This window comes from Quercus robur, chromosome 10 (genome assembly GCF_932294415.1).
Source record: "Quercus robur chromosome 10, dhQueRobu3.1, whole genome shotgun sequence".
NCBI classification, from domain to species: Eukaryota; Viridiplantae; Streptophyta; class Magnoliopsida; order Fagales; family Fagaceae; genus Quercus; species Quercus robur.
The window spans coordinates 17884283-17895840 of record NC_065543.1 but is presented as its reverse complement, the minus strand read 5'-3'; the positions used below and the strand labels follow the sequence as shown (position 1 = coordinate 17895840).

At 34.5% G+C, this 11558-nt stretch overlaps 2 protein-coding genes across 5 annotated transcripts; one reads left to right on the top strand and one right to left on the bottom strand.

Moving 5' to 3' along the window:
• The first annotated feature begins 819 nt into the window (after positions 1–819).
• LOC126702873 (uncharacterized) lies at positions 820–3076 on the top strand. The gene is made up of 2 exons (XM_050401738.1): positions 820–1306; positions 2647–3076. The coding sequence occupies exons 1-2, from the start codon at positions 1074–1076 to the stop codon at positions 2945–2947; spliced, it is 534 nt and encodes a 177-aa protein (XP_050257695.1). The 5' UTR covers positions 820–1073; the 3' UTR covers positions 2948–3076.
• Positions 3077–6810: 3734 nt separating this feature from the next.
• LOC126702775 (pentatricopeptide repeat-containing protein At2g13420, mitochondrial-like) lies at positions 6811–10141 on the bottom strand. 4 transcript variants are annotated; one of them, XR_007647849.1, is made up of 3 exons: positions 8441–10141; positions 7700–7827; positions 6811–7520 (listed from the first exon to the last, which is right to left on the bottom strand). XR_007647849.1 is itself a non-coding variant. In XM_050401626.1 (2 exons), exon 1 carries the CDS (start codon positions 9997–9999, stop codon positions 8476–8478), a length of 1524 nt encoding a protein of 507 aa, XP_050257583.1. In that variant the 5' UTR covers positions 10000–10141; the 3' UTR covers positions 6811–7520; positions 8437–8475. The 4 variants fall into 4 exon arrangements, 1 of the variants encoding a protein (XP_050257583.1); XR_007647848.1 differs by having other exon boundaries at positions 8437–10140; XR_007647850.1 differs by having other exon boundaries at positions 6811–7303; positions 8437–10140.
• Positions 10142–11558: the final 1417 nt, after the last annotated feature.

Below are 11558 nucleotides of genomic sequence, written 5' to 3'. Positions count from 1 at the left end.
ATTTATTTTTATGTATAATTTTAGACCACAAAAACTTGAAATTTAAGTATTCGATTGATAATATAATTATTGATTCTTTATCTTTTTGAAATTTTACCTGGAGAATATAATAAGAAAATGACAAAATTTAGTTACAAAATTAGTTGTAGTTTAAGGCTACAAACTTACTCAATATCTTTTTATTAGAGGTGAATCTAACCATTAGATTTTCAAAATTCACATTTAATAAAAAGAAATGAGAGGAGTTTAATAGGTTTATCTTCAAACTAGTTTGGAAATAAACATTTTCTTACTTACAAACAAGGTTTCTCTTCAAATTATGCTCAAGTAGGGTGTGGGGAATTATTCAATTCTCCCTAAAGACCATGCCACTATTACCTAATGGTCCTCCATGAGGATTGATTAATTTCTTGAGAAAGAGGGGTTGAGTTGCAAGGTCAACAAATAAAGATTAGAGTAGGTTTGATTTCAAAATTTCCCCAAGTTTGTCACACTTTACCTGGTGGTTTTAGATTATTCACATTGATGATTGTAAAACAATTTACCACATTTTTTTTTTTTATTTAGAGAATTTTAACCAATTATATTAACTCCTAATGATAACTCTTTATCATTGGATTAAGAGACCAATAAGTTTTTGGTGTAAACAGAAATCAAATCCAAATCTCTTATTCAAGCTCGAATACTTTACCAATTACACTCTGAAAAAAAAAATATATATATATATATATATACATACACACAAAACAAAACCAGCAATTTACCACCTTGATGCAGTGAACTGCTACTAGCTGTATTTATTATATTATATTTTATTCTTTATTCTTTTATTCCAAATCTCTCGTCTCAGCATCTCATTCTCCCTCATCTCTCTGTGATATATAGCAAAACCAAAATTAAAAGGGAGGGTTTGAAAATTGAATTGATATTAAAAAAAAGAGAAAAAGAAAGGAAGGAAGGAATGGGTTCTCGAGTAGTGGTAACAAGGGCGAATAGAATAAAGGCAAAGTTGCAATCGGCACTGGAAGCCACCGCTTTGGAGATCGACGACGTGTCGTACCAGCACGCTGGACATGCCGCCGTCAGAGCCAGCACTGCAGAAGGCCAGAGTGAGACTCACTTCAACGTCAAGATCGTCTCCCCAAAGTTCGACGGGCAGAGCCTCCTCAAACGCCATCGTTTGGTCTATGATGCTCTTGCCGACGAGCTTCACTCTGGTCTACACGCTCTTTCTATTGTCGCTAACACACCCCAAGAAGCTGAAGCCAAAGCCAAAACCCAAAACCCAATACCCAATAAATAATCAGTAATTATGTATAACTTCTTTTCTCCACTACTATCAACATTATTATTTCCATTTCCATTTCCATGTGAGAGAGTTTTTTTTACTTTTAACTGCTTTTGCTATTATTGTGATTGCTAAAAACCTGTCAACAGAAAATAACTATATCCAGATTTGTAATAGAAGAGGTATGATTTTATCATGAACTGCTTTTGTTATTCAATTGTGCTATTGCTTATGAGTTATGGGTTGCGTTTGTATAAGCTGTGTTTTGAGTTTAAAGTGAGTTTTAGTAAAAAAAGGTATGCGGAGTTGCGCTTGCAAAACAGAGTTTTGGGTTTTAAAAAACGCTCTTTTAAGCTCCTAAAGTGCCTAACCAAACGGTCCCATGGTCTTTAGTTTTTATTATTTCCGGGTCCAATGCATGATGCCTAAGAGGGTTTTAGACTCAAGTTTTTATTATTTTTGAAGTTGAACTGAACAACTCCATGTTTTACGATCTTTGTTCGAGTGGTCTTGTACTTTTGCATCTAGTGATCTATTGTGGATTTTATAAATTCACTTTCTTTTCGCTTGTGTTTCTCTTGTAAAATGTTAGGAGGGGTTTAAAGAGACTTCTTGTTGAGTGGCTTAGGGGATGAAAGGTAATTTTATTAGGTGAATTGAGACACAGTTAGCTCTACAACTCAATTTAAGGAACATGGGGTTGAGGGGGTGCTAGGCTTCGGAAGCTTGGATTTTTCAATCAAGCTCTCTTGGGGAAATAGCTATGGCATTATGGCACAGAAAGGAACCTTTTATGGATTAGGGTTGTGGGGCGTAAATTTGGTGAGATAGGGGTCAATGGTGTCTTGTTTAGGTTTGGGGCGTCCATGGTGTGAGCATGTGGAAACATGTAGGAGTTGTTGGTCGAGGTTTTTGAAGTATGTTAGATATTTTGTTGGGGATGGAAGTTGTGGACCTTGTGGTCGCTTTTGGCATGACATATAGTGTGAACATGTGGATGCAAAAGTGGTTACTGTGAAAGGGTCAAAGTAAATAATGTTCTTCAAAGGTGTCAAGTTTTTTCTTGGGCTCTGAATGATTGGGAACTCAAATCTGTTTTGATTTTCTCTATAAGATTCAAAGCACTGGTAGAGACTTGGATAGGATGAGTTGGTCTTTATCTAAGAATGTGAAATTTGATGTGAGATCTTACCACCTGGCTTTATGAAGAGACTCTAGATTGGATTCCCTTGGAAAGCAATTTGGAACACAAAATCTCATAAGAAAGTAGCCTTTATTTTTGAACAGCATCTCATGGTAAAATCATCAACTGCGTGTATGCAAACCATAGTTATTATTGATTTGTGTTGCATGTGCAGAGACTGGGGAGACAATAAATCATCTTTTCTTGTGTTCTGCTATAGTGTTTTTGCATTAATTAGAGCAGTGAAGGTTTCAGCGTGTTGGAGCAGTGGCACTATGAAACATCAAAGTTCAGATTTGTGGCATACTATTCCATTGTATTTGATGTGGTGTATTTGGAAGGAGCATAATGCTAGAACCTATGATGTGGTCGAGGACTCCTTGCTTTGTATGAAACTTTTATTCTTAAGATCTTTGTTTCAATGGTTAATGGATATTGGGGATTTAGCCTACTTTTCAAAAAGATATTGGGATTAAGCCTATAATTAATTAATTATATATATTTATAATTTGAGATGTTAATTCTTTGGTGGTACTCTTATATACTCTCCATGTGTTCACCATCTTTCTTTTAAAATAAAACTATTGATATAAAAAAAAAAATAATCAAGGTGTATACTGTAAACTTTCCTCAGGTCAGTGGGTCATGGACCTTAATTTTTTCTCAATTGCTCTCCCTGAGGCTTTGAATGATTGTAAAAAATATATTGTTCTTTTTTAATACTTTTTCTCTTTCAATGATGTATTCTTATCCCCTATTATCATTAATCCATTATGTTGGACAATCAAGGTTTGTGCTTTGTTTATTTTTTGTCATGATAGATCAACATCAGCAAACTGTGCTTTCCTGCCTTACAGTTAAGCTATGCATTTTATGCTCTGTTCTATCTTGCTTCACTATTGTTGAGGGGAATGGCAAGAGTCACATTTTTGGTTTAAGCATCAATGTTGTGTTCTTAAAGTCCCACTCCCATAACTATGAGTTATATTTAATTTTGGTCCGTCTCTAATTTTATTTTGGCTTTTGTCTCCAATATTTTTTTCAGCATACTGGGTTAATGCAAATGTAAATATGCAAGTTTATTTGAATATTTTAGATTAAAAAAGAAAGAAAAAGAATTTATGCAATTTGTATTGTGAAGAATTTTACTGCACCCCACAATCACGTACTCATTTTTATTTTGTAATTCATTTATTCAAGTCAAAAAGCCATTAAAACTCTATATTTGATAAGAAAATTGAACTACCCATGATGCGCTTACATTTTTGGCATTTTTTGGGTGTGTTTGGTATTTAAATTAGTTCATGGGTTTCTTATTTTGAAAACTTATCCTCAAAGTTATTTAGGCATTTTCTTTATGATAGTACAATGTAATACAAAGACATCTTAATGTTTAATCCCAGAATCATTTCAAAGTACAATTTGATTGCTATGCAGCAAGGGTGAAGGACTGCATTAGGAAAAATGAGTGTTTGATTCAAGTTAGGGGCACTAGCAGTAGGAGGGCATGTCAAACCGAATGAAAACTTGTTATTGAGGTTGTGGGAAAGACATGATGGCCTATGTTTGACATTGGAAAACACCTTAACTTGAGTTTAATAATGGATTAGGGTTTATGTAGCCAAGTCTAAGTGTTGTGATGAGGCTGTATGGAGTTATATCTCGTTTGTCCTATCTAAATACATGGTTATCAATTCTGCAGCGTTTTGTCCAAAATGGTTGAGTTCTGCTACAAAATACCTTCTTCTACAGTCAACTGTATCTAGTGATATAAGCTTTATTAACTTGTTGGCTTTGTTGTCTTCCCTTGCTACTTCAAATTTTGTTTTGGCATTGCTCTTGCCCATTTCCACTTTCAACTTGGATCAAAAGTCTCCTATGTTGGCAATGCTATCTTCTGTTCTCAAAATAATGATGACAAAAGAAGAAACATTAACTTAATTCTGTCTTTCCATTATACCCACTCCATATCTACCCTCATTTTATGACCATTTTTCCTTAGTGGCTGAACCATTTGTACTGAGCAGGACTGCCAACATTAAGAATACATAAATTCTAATGTTTGGTTCTTAACTTGTGTCAATGTTGTATGTATGTCCCTTTGCAACCTCATCACTTCAATTCAATTACATATATCTTTCTTAAAAACTGAGCAGATCAGGTGATTGCACCTCCAAAGCACTCCCTGCAGGTTAATGGCTGTTGTAACCAAGCTTTTCACCTTAAATTTTGGAGGAACATATTTCTAAACAGAGTAAGATGCCACACTGAATAGAAACACTGTCTGAATCCAACTGGCCAACCTTCTTGATTTATGTATATGTCAATTACCCTATTCCTTTATACTGTCAACAGATTCAGAAGGTCATTGTAAAAACTGGTTCCTTAGCACACACTTTAAAGTAAATGTAAATTTTTTTTTGAATTTTTATGAAGAAATTTATTACTTAGAAAGTTTCTGCCTTATCATTATCTTACTAATAATACAAATGGTGATTAACTTTTATCAACTTGCTGGTGTATTAATTGCAGGTGGCATTTCTTTGGTTTTGTTGTATTTGGTTTATTTTGATTGCATCTGTATGCAACTGAGCTAAACAATTCCACTTTGTTTTCATAATGATTAAAAGTTTATACGTATCATTCGTGTTGAAATATGTATGTTTTTCTTATACAACTGCATAAACAAGTTATGTCAGGATTATCATTTATCATAAATGATCTTTATTTTCAATATGGGGATCGTGACTAAATGTTACTGGCCTCCACATATTGTAGTTCACGTACAGACCCCAGTTTTGGTTTTGATGTAAATATCACATGATAGCAATATATACATGATAGCGCATCTAGACCCCAAATACATATAGCCCCTTCTTCCCTTTATTGTCTTTCATGAAGTTGCATATGAACTTTCTTATGTCCCACATGGTGATCTCATGCTCCATTGAAAAAACTATTTAAACAATTAATGAGATTATTAAAATACAAACTAGTCAGAGAATCTGTTCAGAGTAGTATAGTTTGTATAAGATTGAATTGTCTTTCGTCCTCTATTGTGCACAATTGAGTTGATAAATATATCATAATGAGATGGGTTGGGTGAAATTTTCTATACTCTTTAGCCTTTAAGATTTACAATAACAAGACTCTCAATGTCAAATGTAGGTTTTCTATACCATTAAGTATTGTTTGCTGGTAACTAAAGCACCATTGTGCTGATTTTTCAGTTATAAACAAAAATCAAGATTATATCTTAAGCTGATCCCTACAATTTTCCTTTTATCCCAATTCCTTTGGCAAAGCCAAACTATTAATTGGACTCCAAATTCACCGCTGAGTCTTTGGTTTCCCAATCCCATCTCAAGATAATCCAACTTACGAAAGCCACAAATCCCGAACTCCTCTTTAAAAAGCTAAAACAGTTCTAAAAAAAGTTGAAATTAGAGTTTGTGGTCTTACCAAACATATAAAAGAGGATACAATCCCTACTTACATCATGCCACAAATAAAAGCATAAAACTTTTTGCGCCCAAAGTCTCTATTTTAAGGTCAATTTAAAAATAATTTCTGTATGACCAGCAATTTTAGTCACCCCAAATATCTGTAATTGCGAAAAATATTTTCTTGCTATCAATTTCAGTAAAAACAAATGCAGCCTAAATAGGGGAGAATTGTATAAATTTTCTCGTTTAATTAGATTTTGGGCTAGGGTTTTTAGTCTATCGAGACTCAATTAATTATTTACTTTCTCTTGTTCGAAAACTAATTATTATTATATATATTTATATATTTTAGAAGAAACTAACTACTTCATCTAAACTCCTTGAACTCAAATTTTCACCCAAGCAATGGACCAGTGGGCCTCCCTTTTTATATATATATATATATATATATAGACACACACACAAATCCCCTTCTTTTTTTGTCATTGTGCACACTCCCACTTTCATAAAATTTTAATATCTCCTTATAATGTGCCCAAGTCAATATGACATAAATTATTAAAATGATAAATTATGGGGTGTTACAATCAAAAGTCTAGAATTTCCAATTTCATTAGTGCTTAAACATAATGTAAATTTAAGATGCCTATCAAGAAAAAGTTTGATGGAACTGAGAATCAAAGTCCCACTTAAGATGCATGAACGAACTTTGCAAACTCAAGCTGTAGGTAATTGGTTTTCAAATCAGGTGTTTGACATCAAAATAACTAGAATTTTCTCTAAGGTGGTTTATGAGCTTAAATACTTATTAATTTCATGATTAGTTAGGTACTTGCACTATTTTCACCAAGTATTATAAGTGTAATAAATTTGTATTTGTTACAAACTAAGGCAACAAAAATGGAGAAGCATTACCCAAGGCTTCATGGTGATTTGTATGATTCTAAATAAATATCCAATGATGACACATGGAAGTACATAAATGTATAGTGAAGTTAAAACTATAAATCAAAATCCACTGCCTAACCTAAAGGCCTATTTTTAAAAAAAAACAAAAATACATTTACTAAATCTATAGTATTCACAGTTGCTTACATGAACATTCTTTTGTTATTAAACTTCATCTAAGGCCTATCAGTTGCTGAACCAAGGTGCCGTAATGACTTCTCTCTCAGCATATCATTTTAGCTCTACCCCGCTCCTCCTGTACTTTTCAATTAAATCAAGTACTCTTGATGGTGTAAGCCAGTCATGATAAGTTGGCCATGCAAGGGCTTCCACTTGAAACTTGTTTATGATCTGATACCAACGCCGATGTCCTGTCACATATCGTCTTATCTATTTCATTTGAAACGATCCTTATCATTACAAGAGTTGCAATCTTTTCTGCAAGTGAATAAACTGAAATAAGAACGTACTAAAAGAATTCTTTTAGTAGATTGCCACCCTGCACAACCTATGTGGTTATGATTCCACTACTATTAGGATCTCTTTCTTTGGGGTCCAATCCTCGGACAACAGCACAATTAATCCAAGGGCAAGGCCACCCAATTATTGATACAGTGGATTATAAAGCTGAAGTTTTGGCCAAGTAAGCATCATCCTGTTATAATCATGACAAATTAAGCTTACAATTTGTCTTAAAAATAGCAAAGGGGAAGAAAAAAAAAACTCAACCTTCGCAAACAAATTCACATGATAAGCATATAATAAGTGGTGACACACCAAAATTTCTGCTATAAGCAACAATTAAGCAAAACAGAAAAGATAAATTCAAAATACCTCCATCTATTATAAAAACCTTGAGCTCTGAGTATATGAAATCTACTTGTAGGCAACAGAAATATGAAAATCTTCCATTTCCAGCTTCCATTCCACTCACCAGTAAGAGTGAAATTGATGAGAACTTTCTGAAAAGAAAACAGTTCTCAGTTTCAAAAATAATTTGCTCTCCCCCCCACCCCCAAAAAAATAAAAGAGAAAAGGGAAAAAGAGAATATAAAGAAGCAGTAGTCCAAGTATGTGGGAGCCAACAAAACAATGAACCAGAGAAAGGGATATCTATTCTATCTGTCAAATAGTAGGAAATTTATGATTACCTCACTGCAATTTTCGCTAAGTTATACAAATTGTCTGTGCATGTGTTTCTTTTTTCTTCTCCCTTCCCCCCCTTTTCAATGTCAAAAGTTAAAACTTCATTTAAAAGAAATATTAGTTCGTCATGGATAGTATCGCTGATTTGGCCAACTCGTCGATCTCAGTTTCCTAATTCTACTATAAATTTACAGCAATGGAAATGAAATAAACTCTAAACTAAGTGTGCTGATTGAAGACTTAATGCAATTATTCTCGTTGAAATCATGGAAAATATGGGACAGATAAATTTTCAAATAGCCATCAACACACTTGTCGAGAATCATTTTTACATCTCTAATCAATTTCAGAAGATAAATCACTTATAATTCTACAACCAGTCAAAACCAAATTTTGAATAACAAATAAGCCAAAAAGTTCAGTACCTACTGAAGAACACATTACATCTGCAGATCAAGGGTGTATCATCTCCTATACGGCTTCAAATGATAATTTTGAAACTCTGAACCAAATGTTATAGACTCTTCATCAAGTTTCTTCTTTAATCTTCTCCACGTTCTCAACATATCAGATTGTATTAGGCCCTTGTAAAGCGTCTCAAAAGTAACCTTCTGAGGAAGAAACCCCTTCTCTATCATCTCCACAAAAAATTGGCAAGCCTCCCTCCACTTCTGTTTCTCACATAAACCATGAATCAACATTGTATACGAATCCAAATCAGGTCCCACTCCACTCTCTTTCATATCATCCCATATCTCCTTCACAATCCCCAAACGATTTAACTTCAAAAACATCCCCACCAATATGTTATATGTGTGCAGGCTAGGCACAAACAAACCCTCCTCCTTCATCTTTTTATACAACTTTAAAGCACTATCAGCATCCTTTCTCCCCCTATATTCCTTAAAAAAACAATTATAAGTTGCTGCACATGGAGTAACCCCATTCCTCACCATTTCACTGAGTAACTCCTCTGCGTCCTCAAGGCTCCCACACGAACACAGACACTTAACAACTGAAGTATACGTTGCCACACTCGGACAAATCCCCTTCTCTTTCATCAACCTCAACTTATCAAGCGACAACTCGGGCTTATGTGCCCGACTATACACATGAAGCACGATCGAAAAACTAGTCACATCCGGCTCAATCCCTCTCTCCCTCATTTCATCGAACACCTTCTCTGCATTCCTTATCGTCCTCTCAAACCTCCCTTCTGGATGCAAACTCGCCCGCCTACATATCCCATTCAACAACACATTATACGTAACCACATTTGGCTCAATCCCTCTCCCTATCATGTCATTCAAAAACCTCTCCCCCATATCAATCCTACCAATCTTACACCACCCATATATCAAAACGGTAAACATTTTCGCATCCGGCAAAAGCCCATCTCTCTTTTTGTTAAAAACCTCGGTTGCAACCTTAACATAGCCATACTTACAAAGGGTATCCAACAAAAAACAAAAATCATCACTATTAGTCTTAGTCTGAGTATAACCTTGAATATCATCAAAAGCTCGAATAGCTTGGCGAGTAAGTCCAGCAGAGATGAGCCTACGGATCAATATAAAGAAAGTGGTGGGTGTGGGAGAGAGTGAAAGTTGGTCCATTTCGACAATGAGTTGCCAAGCCAGGTCGAATTGGCGAACTTTGGCTAAGAGGTCAATGAGGATGTGAAAGGAAGTGGAGGTGAGAGGAGGGGAAGGGAGAGATTTGGAATAGTTGAAAAGAGCGAGGGCGATTTTGGTAGAGTGTTTGATGCGGAGGAGAGTTTGATGGAGGAGATGAGGAGTGAATGTGATGCCATGGAGTTGGAGTGAGGACTCCATGGCGTGGAATGGGTTGTGGTGGAGGAGGAGCATTTTGGATACTAGTTCGGCATCGTTTGATGGCTCTAAGGTCGGGAGGTTGAGTGAAGAGAAGGGTCGGAGTTGGTGTTGGAGGGAAGGGAAGAAATGAGTTGGGAGTTTTCTTAACGCCATTGATTGTCTCTCTCTCTCTCTTTCACTCTCTCATCTCATGTATATGAAGCGAACGACCGGTACAATCATACATTGAAATTCCAAGAGGAGAAAGTACAATGGAATTTTATTCTTGGACTTTTTTTTTTTTTTTTTGGGAGAAAAATATTAGGTGTGTGTATAAAACCGACGAACTGAAAAAACTGGCCGAAATGGATCAAATTGTTGCAAAATTTTGGTTCAGTTTCGGTTTTTAATTTTTAAAAACCGAAAATTTCTATTTGATTTTGGTTTCCAATTTTAATACACCAAACCAACCGAAACCGAACCAAACATATTATAATATATTTTACATAAAATATATAACCGACCAAATTGTTACAAAATTTCGGTTCGGTTTCAGTTTTGGTTCGATTTCGGTTTTTAATTTTTAAAAACCGAAAATTTCTATTTGATTTTGGTTTCCAATTTTAATATACCAAACCAACCGAAACCGAACAAACATATTATAATATATTTTACATAAAATATATAATATATAATATTTGGGCATGAGGCCTCCTATACATATTTGGGCCTGCCATACATGTTTGGCCTTTTCATTTTTTTAAAACCATTTAGGCCCTTCTTTCTTTTCTTCTATATGATTTGGCCCTTTCTTTCTTTCTTTCTTTTTTTTCTTTTTTTTTTTTTGGTTATAGAATTTGGCCCTTTCTTGTTTGATAGGAATCAATGAATTATAGGAATAGATCCGGCCCTTTCCCCTTTTCCATGTATTCATTTTACTTTTACAATAAGTATAATTAAACTAATTACTAATTAGATATCTAATTAACCTAATTAAACTTAATCTAATTTAACTATAAAAACAAAAGTTAAAATCCCTACCTACAACCCACTTTCATTCTCAATTCTCACAACCTTCACTCTTCAAAGTTCACTATTCAGCCCTCCTCTTCTCTCATTGCTCCACATGCTGCCTCCACACGTCGGCCTTCCTACGCCAGCCTCCACACACCGATCTGTTTATATCAAAGAAACTTTGGTTTCAATTCTTTTTTTTTTTTTTTTGGATTCTGTATTGTATTTCTAATTGTTACAAAAGATCGAAGCTTTATATTTTTGGTATGTGGAATCAGATTTGTTTCTGGGTTTTGTTTGTTTTTTGAAAAGATTGGATCTCAGATCGGATTTTTGCGTATATGCTTGTTTTCTAGGCGCATTTGGATCGGTTTAGATGATTGTCGAAGCTAAAATAATAATGGGTTTTGAATTTGTGATTGTCCCATGTGCTTGGTTGTTTATATTCTGGGTTTGTTTATTTTTTTCAATTTCCTCTCTCTTTTTTATATTATGGGTTTTTTTTCTTTGTTTGCTTTCTTAGAAAATAAATGATAAGGAAACCAAAAAAACCCACCAAAACCAAAATACAACCGAAACCGATTGATTTCCAATTACTTTGGTTCTGTTTTGGTTGAGAATTTCACACACCAAAAATTTCGGTTTCGGTTAGCCAACACTTAGAAAATTGACCGAAACTGAACTGATTACACCCCTAAAAAATATTGTTGGATTTAATT

Bases quoted from the DNA above. Each gene is read 5' to 3' on its own strand.
- LOC126702775 (XM_050401626.1), bottom strand. From the start codon at position 9,999: ATGGCGTTAAGAAAACTCCCAACTCATTTCTTCCCTTCCCTCCAACAC.
- LOC126702873 (XM_050401738.1), top strand. From the start codon at position 1,074: ATGCCGCCGTCAGAGCCAGCACTGCAGAAGGCCAGAGTGAGACTCACT. The intron at 1,307-2,646 runs GTAATTATGTAT...TTGCATGTGCAG, and splicing joins CAATACCCAATAAATAATCA to AGACTGGGGAGACAATAAAT.